The sequence below is a fragment of the Miniopterus natalensis genome, chromosome 17 (assembly GCF_054644295.1).
Source record: "Miniopterus natalensis isolate mMinNat1 chromosome 17, mMinNat1.hap1, whole genome shotgun sequence".
In the NCBI taxonomy this organism is placed as follows: Eukaryota; Metazoa; Chordata; class Mammalia; order Chiroptera; family Miniopteridae; genus Miniopterus; species Miniopterus natalensis.
In genome coordinates, this window is record NC_142097.1 from 32,415,037 (window position 1) to 32,435,237 (window position 20,201).

Here is a 20,201-nt window from a genome sequence, read left to right on the forward strand (position 1 = left end):
TTAAAAAGGGATGTGAAATGTTGGGGAGAACCTTACTTAGGTAGGAGAGCCTGTAACAGATACCAGAAACAGTGAAAATATAGGCAGATCACTTAAGTATATATATCTTCTCCTAGTCAAAGAGTTCAGTTTTAGTGCAATGCAAAGAATAGTAATTGATGAGGGTTTTTAACAAGTGCTAGATTTAGACCCAGGCAGTGACTCCAGTGCCAGCGTCCTTAACCCACTAAGCTATGCCTGGCACTACTTTACAAATGATAAAAAGCAGTCTGTAAATTTTTTAAAACTATTGTTTACCGATGAATTATGATACCCTAATCTAGGACTTACTGCTTAATACTCTGTGGTTTTGTCAAGAAATGCATATCCTTTGTCATAGTAATAAGCTGTTTGGTTACCCAATAGGCTAAGGACCCTTTTTGCTAGTCTCTCTCCAAATCCCTAAGGAAAACAATGAATGTAAACAATGAATGGATTTGGAAGTGCTCCGGATCTGGAAGTTCCCAACTGCACTGTAGATGATGGCTTGTCTTAGTAGTCTGATGATAGAAACCTAGTTCAGTGTAGGAACCAAGGGCTCCAGTCTGTCCCTACATTACTTACTCCCTAAAAGTTCCCTCTCTGCCTTTGCCATTCTGTTCCCTCAACCCAGGGCCCTTCTCTGCCTGGTGATAACTAACTTCTTCAAGGCTCAGCTCAAATGTCATACTGTAAGTGGATGAGCTGAGCAGATAGGGCTTTGGGGGTTCTCGCAGTTGTTCACAGGTGGAGAATGAACAACAGCAATAAGAACAGAATGGGGGAGAGGGGAAATGATGGGGAACATGAAGCAAGCAAGCATACGGTAGTCCCTGAAGATGAAAAAAATGATCAGACACATTCTGACTGTTCTCTAGAAGTAATAAGCAAAGCAGAATTTAAAAAGTGAAAGCAAATTGGACTGGGAACCGAGACTAACATCCTAGTTCCCTTGTCTGAGGCTTGAGATGACTTTTCCTGGCTTGTGGGAGTTGGGGACTTGATTTTTTAAAATCCCTTATAACTCAAGCCTTCCTTTTTGTTCCAGCATGAAACTTGATTTCTAAACAAGGATATAACAACAGTTAATGCTTAATGAAAAGTGATCAGAACTTTGGTTTGTTTTTCAATGAGGACTTGTTCTCAAATTTCAACTGAAACCTAGCCACCAGGAAAAGAAAAGATCTACTAAATTGACAAGGTTTTCCTACATAGGACTGAAGTTTTCAGTACAGCAACAAATTTAGATTTCACATTTGTTGCCATGCTCAGCTAAGCCTAAGTCATAGCTAGGGCACAAGATTCAGAGTCTCAACTAGATAAGAAATTAAGCCCAATTAATGGAAATTATTTAACTGAGAGTGAGGAGTAAGCAGTATCTGATTAACAGAGAATTCAAGCAGTTTATCTAGTTTATAAATTCTTTCCAGTAAATTCAGATCACAATGCAGCAGAACGTGGTCAGAGCCCTAACAACTGGCCATACACACTTACATGCAAGGTAACCCAAATCTGACCTACATTCTAATTCCCACAGGAGATGCTGAACATAAGCCATATATCTGTGGGGATGCAGATTCTGCCTCTACTGTGCTGGATGGAACGGAAGACTACCTCATTTTGGCCTGCGATGGTTTCTATGACACCGTGAACCCCGACGAGGCTGTGAAAGTCGTCTCTGACCACTTGAAGGAGAATAACGGGGACAGCAGCATGGTCGCCCACAAATTAGTAGCATCAGCTCGTGATGCTGGGTCGAGTGATAACATCACAGTTATTGTGGTTTTCCTGAGGGACATGAACAAAGCTGTAAATGTTAGTGAGGAATCAGACTGGACAGAGAACTCTTTCCAAGGAGGGCAAGAAGATGGTGGGGATGATAAGGAGAATCATGGAGAGTGCAAACGCCCGTGGCCTCAGCACCAGTGCTCAGCACCAGCCGATCTAGGCTATGATGGGCGTGTGGATTCATTCACTGATAGAACTAGCCTGAGCCCAGGGTCCCAAGTCAACGTGCTGGAAGACCCAGGCTACTTAGATCTCACACAAATAGAAGCAAGCAAACCTCACAGTGCTCAGTTTTTGCCAGCAGTTGAGATGTTTGGTCCTGGTGCACCAAAGAGAGCAAATCTTACTAATGAGCTAATAATGGAGAAAAAATCAGTTCAATCATCACTGTCAGAATGGAGTGGTGCTGGAGAGTTTCCCTCTTCCTTTAATTTGGGTTCAACAGGGCAGCAGATGTACAGAAGGGAGAGTATTTCTCCTGCCTGTTCTAGGTTGGGAAATGAACAGTTCGAATTCCTGGGAAAGACAGTTTCTAGATTCTCTCATCTACGCTATCACTACTCAAAGAGGCGGCATGGATTCAGGTTTAATCCAAAGTTTCATTCACTCCTCTCTGCTCATGAGCCTTGCCACAAAGTAGGAACGAGCCTGTCCTCACTTATTCCAAGTGGGAAAAGAAATAGGGTGTTAAGAAGTTCTCTGCCATGGAGGCAAAATAGTTGGAAAGGGTACAATGAAAACATGAGGAAGCTCAGAAAGAGTAATGATATCCCATATCCAGATCTCCCCTGGAGCTGTAAAATATAATACTTTCTCTTTAGAGTAGGCTAGCTAGCTCTCCCCCAGTAAAACCACCACTATCAGAGTAGAAACAAGGTAGACATTTCTGAAATATGTGTTGATTATGAAACCATGGATGGCTCAATTCTTAAATGTAAATAGATCCCTAGGAAACTCAAAATAGTGTTTTCAATCTAAGAAAAAAAGTATTGGCGGTTTCATTAGCAAAATTATACACTGATCCTTGTGATGTATCTCCACACCTACACACAACCCCACCCCACTGCCTCTTCACACCACTAGTGGAAGCTTGCGAGCTCCTATTTTTGTCAGGATATAGTGTTGAAATTTCAATGCAGTTGAAATCTGGTCTGATGTGCCCAATATATCTTTGGAAAACTTAATGCAGAATTAGATTTAGTTGAGGAATGTTCCTCAAAAGACTGGGGACTACGAGGGAAACCTCTCCCTCCCCACTTTTTTGGTAAGTAAAAGACTAAAAGCCATATGGGTTTTAACTGGTAACAATGAAAGTAGAAACCTAGTGTAAAAATGTCATATTCTAACTTGTGAGGCGGCATATAAAAAAAAGATTTACTGATTTCTTCCCCCCTGTAACATAAAGGACAAAGTTTTTTGAATAAGTATTTCATAGGGCTGTAGCTATTTGGGAGTTTCAATCTGTTATGGTGCTTTTGGCAGAATTTTTATTATTTGTCATTTTAGAAGACCGCTGTCAAATGGTTTCTACTTATGATGCTAACATGTTTTTCACTGTACCTTCATCTCAGGAATAACTGGTTTAATGGAGATGATACCAGGTACAAATATACTAGAATCAAGTTGCCATTTAAAAAGCATTTGTTTTTTCTGCCTTTTTTTTTTTTTTAAAAAGATCATGGACAGCAAAGGCGTATACCACTGTAAAGGAAGTGGTTTTAGAGAATGAAAAATACTAGTTTTAACTTCTCTAAAACTGTTTCCTCCAAAGGAATGAAATGGTGTGAAAGTGGCTGAAAGTACTGCCTAAAGTGAGCCCAGAGGCCAAGTGCAAGGGAGACTACAGATTACTGAGACGGCGGTCTGCTTAGTTAGAAATGGAGAACACCCCAGAGTCCTGTTACATGCAACTTCATACTGCAGGCAGCACGTGTGTTTCTCATTTCAATATTTATTTGTATTTGATATTTTAAAATTGTCTGCTTTTTGCCATTTATGCAGTTTCAAGTCAGAAGCGTATCTTCAACTAAAGAGAGCAAATAGACTAATAATCAGATTCATTCAGTGAAGTAGCCTCTGATTCTGAGAATCATGAATGTCTCCACACAACATGTTACCCTCCAGTTAACCGTGGACCAGCCATGCCAATGGACAGGAGGTGCCTGTTCTAGTGCTCATCACTCATTATTAGGAGGTACTAGATGCTCTTGCTGAGACAAGTTTACTGCCTAACCATGTTTTTACGTAATAATGCAATTACTCTGTTTCCCAGATCCACAATGGACTAAAACCCCTGGATTTTAAAAACAGAGGACTGTAGCATACTTTGGGTAAAAACAGCTTCACTTTAGCAATGATCACATCGTTAATTTAGATTTTATTTAAAAAATTTGAATGTAATTAGAGATTTTCAGTATTTTTTCTCTCCTGGTGTTGAAGTCATTTTTTTCTCCAGGCTTGTGACACATGGCTGAAAAGGAGTAAACATGGCCCCAGCTATCGGACCAGAATCTTCTCACCAGCCTGATGCTTTACCCTCCACACGGACCTCACTCACATCTCTCATTTTCTGAGGCCTAGATCTTGTTAACCCATCAGGTAGAGTGTCAATTTCAAATCCAATTATCTAAGGAGACAAGAAAACATAGGCAGCAGAATATTGGTATGTTATAGTCCAAAGCATTTAGCTAAGTTAAACATTTTTTAAAAGATTTTCTATAGTTGTCTATAGCTAATGTTTTTGATCAGAATAAAGATGGTGAAAGGAAAGAAGGTACAAGTGCTAGGTTTTTTTCAGTGGGGAAAAATGGTTGGATGAAATTGGGATGAACACAGACCACATATTCAAGGGTCTGGATCTTGTAGGTTTGACTACATAAGCAATGTTAACGCCATTCTCATACCAGTCACCCTCTAGAAAATAAAGCAAAGTAGTTCTAGTATGATCAAGTTATAAAACAGTATTGTAAAAAATAGCAAATTTTCATTTGTCCACAACATGCATATTTATAGTAGTTAGGTACCATTTGTAAGGGAAATCCTTTAAAATTCTGTAATACATATTAAAGTAGTGGTTATTGGTCTGATATATGCTGCTTTTGGTTCTATAAACCAGGTAAAAGCAGTGCTTTGTGAAGTGCAATGTTATATCTTAACGCCACTGGTGATAGAAAGTAGTTCCCTTCAGTTCAAATCCTGTGCCCTTATCTGCTGCTTGCTGATGTAAGCAATAAGTACCCTCTAACTAAAGGTTTCTACACATTTCTGTAACTTGTGCTTTATGATGGTGTATCTGGTGATTGTAAAAATATTAGATAGATATAAAAGTATCTATATAATATATATTAACTGTTAATGCTGAGGTATAGTCTGTGAACTATGTGTTCTGTACTTTACTCACTGTGTAATTTAGTGGTGGTGAAAGTTCTACACTCAGTCTTTAAGAGTGGCAGTATCCCTTTTTGAATTTAACATGATCTGCATCAATTTGTTTGCCTGCTAAAGTTTTGTTAGAATAGGAAATAGTAAAACAAATATAAACAAGAAAGTATAGGATTGGTTAGGGAAAAAGACTTCAAGGCACCAACTGAAGTAATTACAGACTCCTTGTACATTCACTGTGAGTTTCAAAGGGAATCCGCCCCTAATTTATTCACTTTCTGGATGTGTACTGTTAAAGGAGATCTCAGTTAAGCAGCACTATTGCACCAAACACTGGGGCTCTCAATGCCAGTTAGGTGTATACTAAAGAAGAGGGTGGAAACACACATGTATATACCTTTTCTTTACCTAAAAGTGCCATCCATTGTCCTTGAGGTAATAAAATGAAGGTTCCTGTTGCATTTAATTTAAGAGGATCCTTGAAAGTAACACCTTTTTCAAGGACAGTGTCAATAATGTAAATGTCAACACCGAGTCTGATTCTGACCACATTTATAGTGGTACAATGTCCACATGGTGGTAGATTGTCACGCTGCATCTCCTGACAACCACACTCCATTGCTGGAACACTGTGCCAGTAAGAAGTGCAACATCCAATGGGCAGATGAAAATGATGCAGGAAGAAGTTCAATGTTTACAGATAAAACTGCTGTGGTTCAAGTACTTCCTTCCCCATCAAAGGTTGGCCAAGGCTTTGAAAGAAAGTGATCTAAATCATTATTCTGATGTTTAAACATAATTTGTTCACACAATGGTCATTCTCACCTAAGCAAGGCCATAAAGGGGGACAGACAGATACCCACTCTTCTGTTCTGACCAGTGAATAGCTTGGATGGTTTTTTCAAAACAAAATACCACCAGTATTATAACTATTTTCCAGACAAATGGTACTGTGTTGAAAAATAACTGTTACTTCCTCTAGCAGCATTTTATCTTCTATTTTGAAGATTATTTATTGTACTAATTAGAAAATATGAAGATAGGGAACTCCAGACTGACACAGCAGTTGTTCTGGAAAAGGAACTACTCTAATAAACTCTGATGTATTAGACAACCCACAGATGCATCATTGTTAACCTACTCTAGGTGCTCTTTGGTGAGAGAGAGGCTTTGTTCTCTTGTTCATGAGATTTCTCTGCAAATAATTCTCTACATAGTGAAGCGAATGAAGTAAATCACTTCTTACCAAGTAAATTTATCAATTTAAGAACCTGCTCTACTCTCATTTTTTAGTTCAGTTGTAATCATCAGTGATCCTTCATACTTTATTTATTAAAACTGTTCATTCGGGTGAGAAGTATGTTGAAATTTTGCCAATATCTTAATAAAACCCAGCAATTTAAAACCACTAGTCATTTGTCTTTTTATTCAAAGGAAAAGATATTTAGTGGTGAGATTTAGGCTGATTCCCTCAGAACTGAAAATAAAATCCTGAGGTGGTAGTTTTCTTAAACTTTAAAGTAAGAACGTTGTTTTAAAAAGTTGCTAAGTGCTGCTATAACTGTTATTTCCTCCCCAGAAAATACAGAAGAGATATATTTCATCTTCTACATGTTCTCCCTGTCAGTTTAAATGGGGGAGCGGGAGGTAGGTAGAGGGTTAGTATCCTCAAATAGATGAGGAACAGAACCTGCCAAAGGCTAAGTGTTGACTCCTCAAATCTCCCAACTACTTTAGTCTTAAACTGCGTCCAACCAAAGTTTTTTCCTTTCACTTCAGTCTTTCCCTTTTTAGCTTCAAACTGCAAAGAAAGGAAAATAATCAGGTGAATTGTGTTTGAAATTGTCTGGAGGTTTGCTGTTAAGAGTAACAGGAGATAGAAACAAAGAGGTTGAGGATGGAATTGAAGCTAATAAAAGCAAGACCCCTGCATCTAAGGAAATGGAATTAAACATGCAAAACAAGTAAAACTAGAAATACACTGCACTGCTACTCTCTGCTCCCCACCACTAAGTCCCGGAAAGTTCTTAACCCCGTAATTCCCTAAATTCATTCAGCACTCAGTATGACTTTATATGGAACTGAAAGAAAGCAAGAATTGAGAAGAAAAAGCAAAGGTCTGAAAGAATATTTGAAGAAGTTTGCTAACGCAGGGAATAAAGGAAAGTAATATTGAGATATTCCTTTATTCAAGTATTTACACTCAAAAAGATCCCCTAATACACTATTACTTAGTTCAAAAGGAGTATCTCTTCTCGAAGGAAAAAACAAACCACAGACCCATAAAAGAACACATAAAAGCTGTGGGACAAGATCAGTTTAACATATGCATAATTAGGATGCTAGAAGAGAGAGATAATGGGGCAAAAGAAATAATGGCTGAGAATTTTCCAAAATTAATGATGGACACCAAATGATAAATCCAAGAAACCCAGAGAACACTAAGCAGGATAAATACCAAAAACACATTCCTAGGGAGAAAAACAACAAAAACACCTCCCAAATGGTTTCACTGGTAAATTCTACCAAACATTTAAAGAGTAACACCAATTCTATACATTCTCTTCCAGAAAAGAGAAGATTCATTTTATTAGGTCAGCATTACTCTGATACCAAAATAGATGAAAACAGAAAACTACAGGCCAATAATATCCCTTGTGATAATGCAAAAATCTTCATCAAAATATTAGCAAATGAGTATCACTACACACTTACTAGAATGACTAACATTAAAAATAATGACAGGACCAAATGTTTGTGGGATGCAACTGGTACCCTCATTATTTTGTTGGGCATGCAAAATGGCAGTGCTACTTTTGGAAAAGTTTGGCAGTTTCCTATAAAGTTAGTATATACCTATCACACATATCAGTGCAATGACTTCTGTTACCAACTACCTGGAGATAGGCCAAACTTCACAGGTTAAAGGCAAAGTCCTCCACAAGACTGCTCTCACTTCAGATGCCAGGTTTGGGAGTCCCCACCATCGGCCCTTAGGTTTTATAATTCGCTTGAGCAGCTCTCAGAACTCAGAAAAATACACTGCTTACAATTCCAGTTTTAAAAGGATACAAATCAGAACCAGGGAAAAGGAGACACACAATAGGGTGAGGTGTAGGAGAGTCCCAATGTGAAGCTCTTGTGATCCGGGCATGTTATCCTCCTGAACTGTAAATGCGTGACAATACAGAGTACCGCCACCAGGGAAGCACATCAGAGCTTCAGTGTGCAGAGTTCTTATTGGGGTTTCACTCCGTAGGCACGACTGATTCACTGGAAATAAGGCTGAAATATTCACGCTGATAACATGTAACTCTTAGCTCCAACCCTCTAATAACATGGTTAGTTTTTCTGGCATGGCCAGCCTATCCTGAGTCATCTCGTTAGCATAAGCTATCAGGAACAACCACAAATAACAGACACTCCTACCACTCAGGAAATTCTAAGCACTAAGAGACTATATCCCAAGAACCAAGGGCCAAACGCCAACCAAATTTTCTACTACACACCCAGCAATCCCACTCCAAGGCATATACTACCTTTGAGAATGAAAACTAATGTTCACACAAAAATCTATACAAAATGTTTATAAAGTTCATAATCACCCCAGACTGGAAATAACCCAAATGTCCTCAATGCGTTAAACTGTGGTATATTCATATAGTGAAACACTACTTGGCAATAAAAAGGAATGAAGCACTGATCCACACAGGATGGATGAGACTTAACTGCATTTTGCTAAGTAAAAGGCTACATACTGTGTAATTCTATCTGACACTGGAAAAGGGAAAACTAAAAGGACAGAGAACTGCCAGGAGCTGGGTGTTGGCAGATTTACCTATAAGGGGCCAACACAAGGGAACTTGGGGGTACTGAGCTGTTCTGTATGGCAGCAGATACACAACTGTGTATTTGTCAAAACCTACGAACTGTACAGAACACAAAGGCATTTAAATACATGTAAATTTAAAAACCAACCAGGGTGTGTGGGGGAGCACAGAAAGCAGACTAACAGATGAATCTAACTCTATTACAAAAGAGCCACATAATCACACTAGAGAGACTAGGGAAGAAAGGAACTAGTGTAACTCTGGATCTTAATACCTAAATAACTTAAGAAAAGTGTTTTGACATTATACTCAAAGGATAAAAACTGTACACAAACACTGTACTGCAGTTGGTAAATACGTTTTTCATAAGGATAAAGTCAACAAATCTTTGTCTCTAAATACCACTGTCCCAAAAAGGGGGGCAGGGAAAATACAAGATGAGCCTGGAGCATCCTGGGGGACAGGGAAGGAAAGGCAGGCAGGAGAGGGAGGACAGGGAGAGAGGGAAGGAAGGAGGAGCAGGGAACACATCAAAAGGATACAGGAGCCAACCTGAAAGAGCTTCACACAGCCAAAACTGGAACCAACTGAAGTGCAAAATGATGACAGTATTGGATCTGAGTCCAAACTCATATAAATAAGTATGTGGGGGGAAAAAACAACAAATGAGAAAGAAAAGACTTTTCTGTACAGAATTCTAATAATAAATATGGAAGAAATTAGGGAAATAGCAAACCACCATTAGAACACTGCAGTAATAACTGCTGTAAGCAAGATCTACTCCTGGGTGCTAAAATTAGTTAAGAGCAGAAACAGAATATTTGCAGTCTCAAAGTATTTCCCCCAAATATTTAGTAGTTACAAAGGGAAAAACAGTAAATAGGGGGAATTGTGGCAGATACCACCTTAACCAATCAAGATCACTACCAATAATAAACATCTGCACCATATACGCTGCACTTGGAAGTACATATCATCTCTGTGGTAGCCTTCCCAATTATACATAATCTCAACTGAATATGAGAAAATATCAGACAAACCCTAATAGAGGGACATTCTATAAAATAGTTGACCCTTGAATAGGACGGTAGTTAAGGGCACTGACCTCCCATACAGGCAAAACTTCTGCCTCCCCCAAATCTTTAGTCATCCCTTGGTATCTGCAGGGGATTGGTTCCAGGACCTCCTGCAGTCACCAAAATCCATGGATGCTCAAGTCCCTTATAGTACTTATTGAAAAAAACTGCACATAAGTGGATAAAACAACACAATTAAAAAAATGAGTAGAGGACCTGAATAGACACTTCTCCAAAGAGGACATACAAACGGCCAAGAGACATGAAAAAATGCTTAATGTCACTAATTATCAGAGATGCAAATTAAAATGACAATGAGGTACCACCTCACACCTGCCAGAATGGCTATTATCAAATCAACAAACAAAGGCTGGCAAGGAGGCGGAGAAAAGGGAACCATAGTACACTGCTGGTGGGAATTCAGACTGGTTAAAACAACTGTGGAAAACAGTGTGGTTTCCTCAAAAAAATTAGAAATGGAACTGCCATTTGACTCAGTAATCATCCCACTTCTAGGAACATATCCTAAGAAGCCTGAAACACCAATCCGAAAGAATATATGCACCTCTATGTTCATAGCAGTTATTTACAATAGCTAAGATCTGGAAATGGCCCAAAGTGCCTACCAGATGAATGGGTTAAAAAACGGTGTTACATTTATACAATGGAATGCTATGAAGCTGTAAAAAAGAAGGATCTCTTACCCTTTTGAGACAGCATGGAGGGACCTAAAGAGTATTATGTTAAGCGAAATAAGTCAGTCAAGAGAAAGACAAGTGATCTCATTTATATGTGGAATCTAATGAACAAAATAGATCCAGAGACACTGAAGCATGGAACAGGCTGACCTATTTCAGAGAGGGGCATTGGGGGGGGAGGGGGGAGAGATTAACAAAAGAATTTATATGCATATATGCATAGCCCATGGACAGACAATAGTTTGGGGAGGGGGCGGGAGTGGAGTGGAGGGGATCAATGGGGGAAAAAGGGACATCAGTAATACTTTCATCAATAAAGATAAACTTTAAAAAATCTGTATATAAGTGGACCTGCAAAGTTCAAACCCATGTTTTTCAAGGGTCAACTGTAATTGGTTGTCTTCAAAAATGTCAAGGTCATGAAAAACAAGGAGAGACTGAGGAACTGTCACAGAGTGAAGGAGACGAAGGAAACATGACAACTAATTGCAGTGTGGCATCCCGGTCTGGATCCTGGAACAAAAGAAGGGCATCAGTGAGTGAAATAACCAGTGAAATCTGAACAAATCCTGTAGTCTAGTTAACAGTATTAAAAACAAGATTAACTTCCTCGCTTTGTTCACTATTCTATGGTTACCCAAGATGTTAAAAGGAGAAGCTGGGTAATAGGTATACAGGAACTCTTCTGTAAATCTAAAATTATCTTTAAAAGTTTTAAAAAGGGATAATCTTTAGGTCTTTAAACATGAGGTTTTAAAAGGACAGGTTTGGTTCAAGTGTGGTAAACTGGACAAAGTATAAGACAGCAATTCAATCCATCCTTGCCAGTAGTATTGAACTTGGAGAGAACCACACAACCTTCCTGAACCTATTTCTGTGCCAAAAGGGTCTGACGCACAACTTATCTACCTCAAGGTTACTTCAGGATTTAACAGCACAGTTGGTTAAAGCTGTCCAGAAATGGTATGCCTATGCACAATGCAAGCATTACCACTGTATCTTTAGGTCTAAGAGTATTAAGAAGACATTTTCCAGGAATGGAAAGATAAAAATACTAAGTACTGAGCAAGGTAATGGTGGAAGGAAAGATTAAGACAAACTATGTTCTTCAGCAAAAGAGGGAACACTATATATTTTTTAAAGGTGGGGACTCCTATGGTACAGAATGGAGCAATGGATTAGAAATTGGGTCCTTATACAGACTGTGGGTGATGATTGCTATAGCTGGGAGAATGGGAGAGATCTCATTTGTACCAGATCTTTTGCAGACCACAAGGACAACCAGTGGGGAGAGGGGAAAGGAACTGATATCTTCCCTCACTGCTACCTAAAGTCTAGCATAGCCAAAGCAGGCATACCACATCAAGGAACAGCGAAAACATGAGGGTGCCTGGCACCACTGGGGAATTGGATGCAGATTTAGTATGCAACACAGCTAGAAACAAGGGAAGGAATCACATTTTCCAAAGATCCTACTATTAAAAGCTAATAGATCCTTCATCTTTGAAGAAATGTTTTGGTCTATAGGCTTATGATGATTCTAGAATGACTGGGAAAGCAGCTGCCCATCAATCACCCTTATCCACAAAAACCAAGCACAAAACAACTAATCAAATGTTCAATCTTTTTGACTTAAAAATCATGCTTTCTCAAACCTAAGCTTTCTATATTGGGGGAAAAAAGTGACATTCCCATTAATATCAATGACAGAGCAGAAGTCCGTAAACTATCTGTAAAGAGTGTGAAAGTAAATATTTTAGGCTCCGGGAATCATTTCATTAGCAGCTACTTCAACTCTGCCTTTGTAGGGAAAAGCAGCTATTGGCAATCTTAAACTTTATTTACAAAAATAGACAATGGCAGGGAATTGGCCCAAGGAGGGTAGTTTGTTTCCCCCTTGAGAGAATGTCAGATAGAAACTTGCTAATTGAATTCCAGATAGTTTCCTCAATGAACTGTGTGAATGTGTATATATATGCTGCATATTTCTTGCTATTTCACAATTCACAAACATTAGTTGAGGTGAGCTGGAACCCAACAAAACAAGGCATGATTTTCATCATCATAGAACTGCTTTTGAGTAGAGTAAGTTCTCATTTAATATCATCAGTAGGTTCTGCAACTTTAAGCAAAACGACGTAAAACAAAACCAGTTTTACCACAGGCTAATCGATATACACAAGAATTAAGTTCCTACGTTAGAACAAAATGATGTTTTTCGAGGCCCTGCTGTATTCAGTTCATCCTTTAGCTACTTATAAGTTTGTTTTTCTTTTTTGGTGAAACCCAATGTCAACTTTAATTACAAAAATGGAGAATATTATACCAGAAGGGCAGTTAATATCATTTTTTTAGAAGCTTAAATTTTTTTTTCAAGAGATAGATTTTATTCTTAAACATGGAGTTCAGAATACAAATGGATGGGTTACTCGAACACAGAAGATAATATACCAATTAAGTTCAAATAATTTCCCCTACAAATTTTTGTGCAAGCATAAAGAAGTAAATACCTTCAAATTTTCCTACAACCGTAATAACCAAAAATAGTCTCGCTGACATAATGAACTCAAACTCCACCAATTAAAAAGAGTCTCAACCAATTCTCCACTCATCTAAACAAGGGCAGCACTCTTGTTTTTTTTGATCCTCACCCGAGGATATTTTTTCCACTGCTTTTCAGAGATAGTGGAAGAGAGAGAGGTGGAAGGGGGGGAGAGAAATATCGATGTGAGAGATATATCGATATATCCCACACATGCCCCAACCAGGGCCGGGGATCGAGCCTGCAACCGAGGCATGTGCCCTTGGCTGGAATCAAACCCGGGACCCTCCAGTCCATAGGCTGACACTCTAACCACTGAGCCAAACCAGCCAGGGCACTCCTGACTGTTTTTATACATAACCTGAGAGCAGAAGAAAAGCCATAATACCTGAGATTCAAGTGTACGGTGATCCAAATATCACTATGACATTTTGGGAATTCAATGACTACAAAAACCTCAAGGTCATGAAAAATAAGAGCAAAACTTAAGAACACTTCTGATTATAAACTACGTTCCTAGATGTACATACCTATGCTAAAGTTTCATTTATAAATTAGGCAGTGTAAGAGATTAACAACAATAAAAAAATAGAAAAATTATAGCAACATTCTCCACTAATTCTTATATTTTTCAGTCCAAACCTACTACTGAATCTGTGTAACCATTCCTTACTTGATGTCATTCATTCCAGGGGATCCCTTGCTGAAGTCTTCGTATGAGCTCAATTCTTTCTGATGCAACACTGAGCAGGATGGGACGAGATTTTATTATGCTATAGAACAGTGCACAATTTAAAATACATGAATTTTTCAAATATGGAATTTTCCAGTTAATATTTCTGGACCACAGGTAACTGAAACCTTGGAAAACAAAACTGTGGATAAGGGGGGACTACTGTATACAGATTAGTGATCCAAGAGAATCCCATGGCTAAATCATTCATGCTAAGAAGCTCTTACAAGTAAATTTCCCCAAGTGAAGAGTCTACTCTCAGGTTTCTCTTAGTTCTTAACCACATGCAGTTTTCCATATTTTGAAAATAAAAAGAATTATAAAGGCACATGGAAAAGCACTCAGTTCTATATCAAATATGTACAGGTGAAGAAATGGCTAGGCAACAGTGAGAAATTCAAAAGTGTCAACCACGCTTGTGTTTATGGATTTATTTTTTTTTTAAATTCATCAATTTTTACAATGGTTTGCTCTCAACACTAAAGGTGCAAAATTCTTACATTATATTTTCACCCATTACAATGTAGTGTAGAGATAAGAGAAAGCTGGATTAAAAATTTGATCTCATCAAAATGTAATGAACATGAGTGCCTTTCCATCTAATAGAAAATGTTAGATCACTGCATGATAAACTATGTAATAACTATACAACAGCATGCCAATTAACATGTTAGTAAACAAAATACTACATTTTTACTTTTCCTCAAATTATAGTACTTAAATATTTCCAATTAACTTTTAAAGAGATTATAAATAAGTCTCCTAACTTTCCCATGCATTTACTAACAGTCTGCAGAGCTCAATAGCCTTTGTAAGAAACAGGCAATAACAAATAAATAGAAAAACAGAAAGGGAGCTTCCTGACCCACTTCTAATAAATTGCAGAGGCACAGTATTTTCTCAAGTTCATTTTATTAACAAAAAGCGCAAACTGTTTTGAACAAAAGCAAACCATGAATCACGGCAACCAGCAAGACATCAAACATGGAAAAGTGAACAATATTAATTAAGTAAAATATAAGCAGATGAGATACCTCTCACATGTATATGTATATTCATGCTTTTTCAATAGTCTCTTAGTCAACTTTCAGTGTAATTTTCACCAGCAGTCTAGCAGCTCAAACACAAATGCAGGAGCACAAAGGCAAAGTTTGGCAACTACTTTGGGCTCAATGCGAGTATGAAAGTAACCCTTATACCACAGTTTCATGTAAACCACTGCAATATGCATAAGTCTTTAAACGTATTGACGCTGAAATCAATGTCCAACTAAAGAAAATAAAGGAGGAGAAAAGAGGACTTTTAAATACTTGTACGTTAGAGGCAGAAAAATGAAATAATTTTAAATGATCTTACACGTGTTTATGTAACCAGGAAAATAACCAATCTGCATTAACTTAACCCATTTAAAATTACACTTGTAAAAGTCACACAACAGAAAGATTATGAGCCATTGATCAGTGTGCCTGCACTTGAAAAACAAGAAAAGATACATAAGTTAACTTCAGTCAGTCAACACGCTCCAACGAGGAGATTCAGTCTAGTGTTAATTCAGTTATTCACGTAAAGTATCTACGGGTCAGAATCTACATTAAGTAATTTTTCTGTTCATTAATCTACAGGCACTAAAGAAACTATATACTGTGATTAAAACCCAAAATATAAAGGCAATCACTTAAGCAAAACTGAGCATCTAGCCAAAACCAGAACAGCACCGGACCGAGCATCACCGAGCGCATGCAGGTCTCTCAGGACATTTTCTGGAAGTTACATGCCCTTCTGTTGTAACAGACAGACTGCTCTCCATGAGTATGCTACTTCACTAAGTTAATTAAAGACTACATGTTTACTCATTATATCACACAGAATTCTTCCTACACTTTTTTTCTGTGTACTCAAGTCTTATAAGAGAATTGTGCTACTTTCTAAACTTTCAGAATTACTATTTCAGGTAGATATGATGAAAAAATTAGACCAAATCTGATTATCTGACAGATGACAATTTGAGCACCAACTACAGCAAATATCAGGATCAAGACAGCTTGCAAGTCAGTTCTCTTGGTTTGAAAATTACCTTCCACTGTTGCCTTCAGTACAGAAGCTGAGATCTTCAAGGCTTATTTGTTCACCATCAGGAAGGCTGGCATGTGCATCTAAGATAAAGAATTAAAAACAGATTACATTTTCTAAAGACTAGTGAGGCTTTTTTCCCATGTCTTTAAATGATCTTACCAAGTGTGTTATTTAAGTGATAAAGATTGCTGGGCTGTGAACAAAGCTGTCTGTAGGGAATTTGTGATCTGAGCCAGGTGTAAGCAAACACAAGGGGAAAAGAAAGAAGAAAAGAAAGGTACAATAGATAGATATCTACAATTAGAAAACGAAAGGCACTGCCTCGCTCTGTCCTCCTGGGGACACTGTGGGAGCAGCTGAAGGAAGAGGAAATGGTGATGTACACTCTACAGGCAGTGTAAACATAAAATGTATTTCAAAGCCAATTAAATTGCTCATGCAAATATCACGACAAACACCTATCAGCACTCAAAAAACTTGCCAAAATTTGGCTGCTGCTTTGGGAAGGAGAGAAAATTACTAAAAGTGTTTTAATACTTAATCATCAAATGTTTGGTTCAGCATTAAAAAAGACACTAGAACATGAGGGGTATGTATAAAATATAAAGCTGACAATTAGCATAAGCTTGACAATGCTGTCATTCCAGAAAAATTTTGTGGAGGAATACTCAGATTGATCATTAAAGTCTCTGGATATAATATTAACAATGGATGATAGATGTTAACTAAACTTACTGTGGTAATCATTTTGCAATATACACATACATAAAAATTATATTGTACACCTAAAACAAAACAAAAAATATTAACAATGGGTTTCTCTTAGTTTTTCTTTCTAAGACATTTTTAGGAGGAAGAGGGAATAAAAATTGATTCCACTATCTGCATATATTTCTAAAAAATCAGAAAAAGTTACCTTTAAAAAAGAAAAAAAGTCAAACATCTGAGGCCTCCCTAGGGGCTGGCAAACATTTTCTATAAAGGGGCAGAAAGTAAATACTTAAAAACCACAGGCCACAAATGGTCTGTTGAAAATTCTTCTGTTCGTCTATTTTACAACTCTTTACAACGCAAAAGCTATTCTTAGAGGTCGCAGGCTGTACTGAAGCAGGTTGCCACCCCTGCTTCACCCAGTAAGTAGCACCCATTAGGTGTCTGACCAGCCAAATATTACCTACCAATTTTCTTCAGTACTCACCATTTAGTTTACCCCATATATATTGTCTCAAAAGTGACATTAATTAAAACAGGGGAAAAAAGCAGAAGCAGTAGAGCAGAAGCAGAAACAGAAGCAAATAAGCAGCAGCAGCAGAGATGGCTTTATTCATCTCTGGGAAATGACATCATGTGCTGCACCTTCATCTGGAGGCTGTGCCGTGAAAGAGTCATTGAACCCGCCCAAGCTGGTGTGCTCCTCCTGCTCCTCGTTCTCAGTGTCACATTCCACATCACTGTCGCTGCTCATTCCTGGCAGGAAAGACAGGAAGAACATGTCTGTGACAAGCAACCACTTCAAGTGAAAGGAAAAGGAAATCTCCTTACTACTAAACTGTGATTCCCACTGAATTTTACGTTGAATGCCAAGACAATGTAAGACACCACACAACAAAACGAGGAAAAACAAGCACACAGACCTCAGTTCTCTTTAGTTATTAGAGCAGGGGTCTTATTTTTGTCCTCAAAGATTAAAATTACCCTTTCCACAGTACCTGAAATTTGTAATTTGAAAGTAGTATTAATTTCATTACACTGAGACTATTTTTTCCGAAGTACATTTTTTTCTAGGGCCATAAGAAATAACAGTAATTCTTAATCCTGACTGGATGTAGATATAATATTTTATAGCCTAAAACATATAAACATGTTACATAAACACAAATACATATTTACACACATTTATCTGTATATGCACAGATAAAAAAAATTCCAGTAATTCTAGCAATACATCAGTTACTGTCTCATTTGGGCCTCCAATTTTGAATTTGTGTATTTTAGCTGATTTTTAAAAGAAAAAGTTTATAGAAAGTATTTCTGTTACAAGAAAATAGTGATCAAGAAAATCTGAAAGTATATCTGCTACACATCCTTATAAATGGCGGAAAAAAAAGTAAACTTAAAATATCATTTTAACACACAGCCACATTTAAAAGAAAAATGGAAGCCACAGCTGCAAAAACAAGCAGAAGGGAGAACAGGGGTCTAGTGCGGCAGTTGTCCAGAGGGCGTGACGTTAGGGTCTTTCACACTCCCTCGGGAATAGGGGGAAAAAAAAGTCTTTGGAAGCACCATAGAAAGGGAGTTGATACTGAGACTAAAGCTCCACTCCCTGTATAAAGTTAAAATTCGTATAGAAGGAATAAAAAAAGTCAGCCAACTGGCATTGGAGGACAGCAGGGAATTTTCTGTTTCTGCTGGGCTCAGCTCACCTCTGATTCAAACTAAAGCCTGCGTACTTAATTTAGGTTTGGGATTTAAAGTTAAGGTTCACTTCTCAGGAAATTAAAATAAAAATTGGCCAGGAGCTAGTGTTATTTGAACAAAACAAATGTAAAATCCTTTGGAGAGAAGGTTCTAGGTAAGTGGAGTAAGCACATTCCACCCAGTCCTTCCCACCGAATGGAGCTATAAATGTGGACAAAATGCATGAAGTCGCTATTTAAGGACTGAAAAGTAAACAGAAACAAGCATATTGTTGTAGACCAGAATTGGAAGTACCGCCAAATTCGCAGATTTAAACAGGATTCAGTCTCATAAAATCATATTTAAAACATCCAGGATACAATCGAAAATTACCTTAGCATATGAAGAGCCAGGAAAAGATAATCAACAAATATCAATGCTGAGATGACAGAGATGTTGGAATCATCTAACAAAGAACTTTAAAGTAGATCTAAAGATGCTCATGAACACACTTGAAACACGTTAAAAACCTCTCTGGAGGGAAGCTTCCACAATCCAGCTCACAGAATTATCACAGGGGGGAAAAAAAAGAAAAAAAAAGAATTCTTGAAGGGTAGCGGGTGGGAGTCTCATAAAGGAGTGTTTCAATAAAATTTACCAAACAAGGCCCACAGTCCACCTGAAGAGTCAAGCAGATACATAGAACAATACCATGAATCTTCCATATCACAAAATAACTTGTAAGACACTACACAATTCTGTTTAACGTGGAAAACAAAAGGAGATATATTTTTAAAATTACTAAGTACTTTATAGAAATGATAGTCATTTTAAAATTAAAATATTAATAGATGCATTTAGAGAAAGTTGAAAGAGGTTAGCAAACTTACAGATAGAACTCAGGAAATTAACCATAACACCAAAGAAAAGTGAGATGAAAATTATAAAACAGAGGTTAAGAAACAGGAGATAAAAGGGAATGTTTCAAATAGACTGCCACTGAGAAAGCAAAAGTAACAAAGGAGAGGGCCAATATACTAAGAGAAAATGGCTTTGAATTTTCCAGGATTAACAAAAAATATTCTGAATAGAAGGAAAATAAAAATACAACATGCCGGGGGATTCCAAGATGGTGGCAGATTGAGTAGCAAGCTACACTGACACTCCCAGGACCAAACTAGAATTACAACTAAAATATAGAAAAACCATCCTGAATAATCAACTGAAGACTAGCTGGAGAGCACCCTCATCACCAAGGTGGTAAGCAGAGACCTTGTTGAGACTGTTTCTACAGCCTGAGGCTCACTAAGAGACTGAATAACAATCAGCCTCTGGGTGCTTTAAGACTTGGCCTAATTTGCTTCTGGACTGAGGGCTCAGAAAAGCAGACCTTGGTGTCCATCTTGGTCCTTTCCAAGTGCCCCCAACCCCAGCAGAGGGAACCACAAGCTGTGAAGTGAGGAAAACTTCAAACAGGGTACTCAAGGCCTGTTACAAACAGCATCTGACATTGGTCTGCACCAGAGACCATCCAAAAGTCTGGGAGTCCTAGCAGATCTACCTAATACATAGAAACAAATCCAAATAGGCTGCCAAAATGGGGTGACAAAAAAACAAGACCCAAGTGAAAGAACAAAAGAGCTAAATGAAATGGAGATAAGC

The 20,201-nt window shown here is 38.0% G+C and overlaps 2 protein-coding genes across 8 annotated transcripts in view; one reads left to right on the forward strand and one right to left on the reverse strand.

The window, feature by feature from the left end:
- Positions 1-3,523, forward strand: part of PPM1E (protein phosphatase, Mg2+/Mn2+ dependent 1E) — an 84,898-nt gene extending 81,375 nt beyond the window's left edge. Inside the window, exon 7 of the mRNA XM_087826235.1 lies at positions 1,556-3,523. Within this exon, the coding sequence (XP_087682361.1) occupies positions 1,556-2,613 (1,058 nt within the window). The 3' untranslated portion in view covers positions 2,614-3,523. The remainder of the gene's footprint in view (positions 1-1,555) is intronic.
- Positions 1-20,201, reverse strand: part of TRIM37 (tripartite motif containing 37) — a 161,286-nt gene that overhangs the window by 95,958 nt on the left and 45,127 nt on the right. For 2 of the 7 annotated variants that reach the window (XM_016210660.2, XM_016210665.2), the window contains 3 exons: positions 17,496-17,606; positions 16,141-16,219; positions 14,962-15,335 (listed from right to left, as the gene is read on the reverse strand). In XM_016210660.2, coding sequence (XP_016066146.2) covers positions 15,260-15,335; positions 16,141-16,219; positions 17,496-17,606 — 266 coding nt within the window. In that variant the 3' untranslated portion in view covers positions 14,962-15,259. Of the gene's footprint in view, positions 1-7,977; positions 11,305-11,333; positions 14,077-14,961; positions 16,220-17,495; positions 17,607-20,201 lie in introns of those variants that run through there. The other 5 variants (XM_016210664.2, XM_016210663.2, XM_016210662.2 and 2 more) reach the window with 4 other exon arrangements.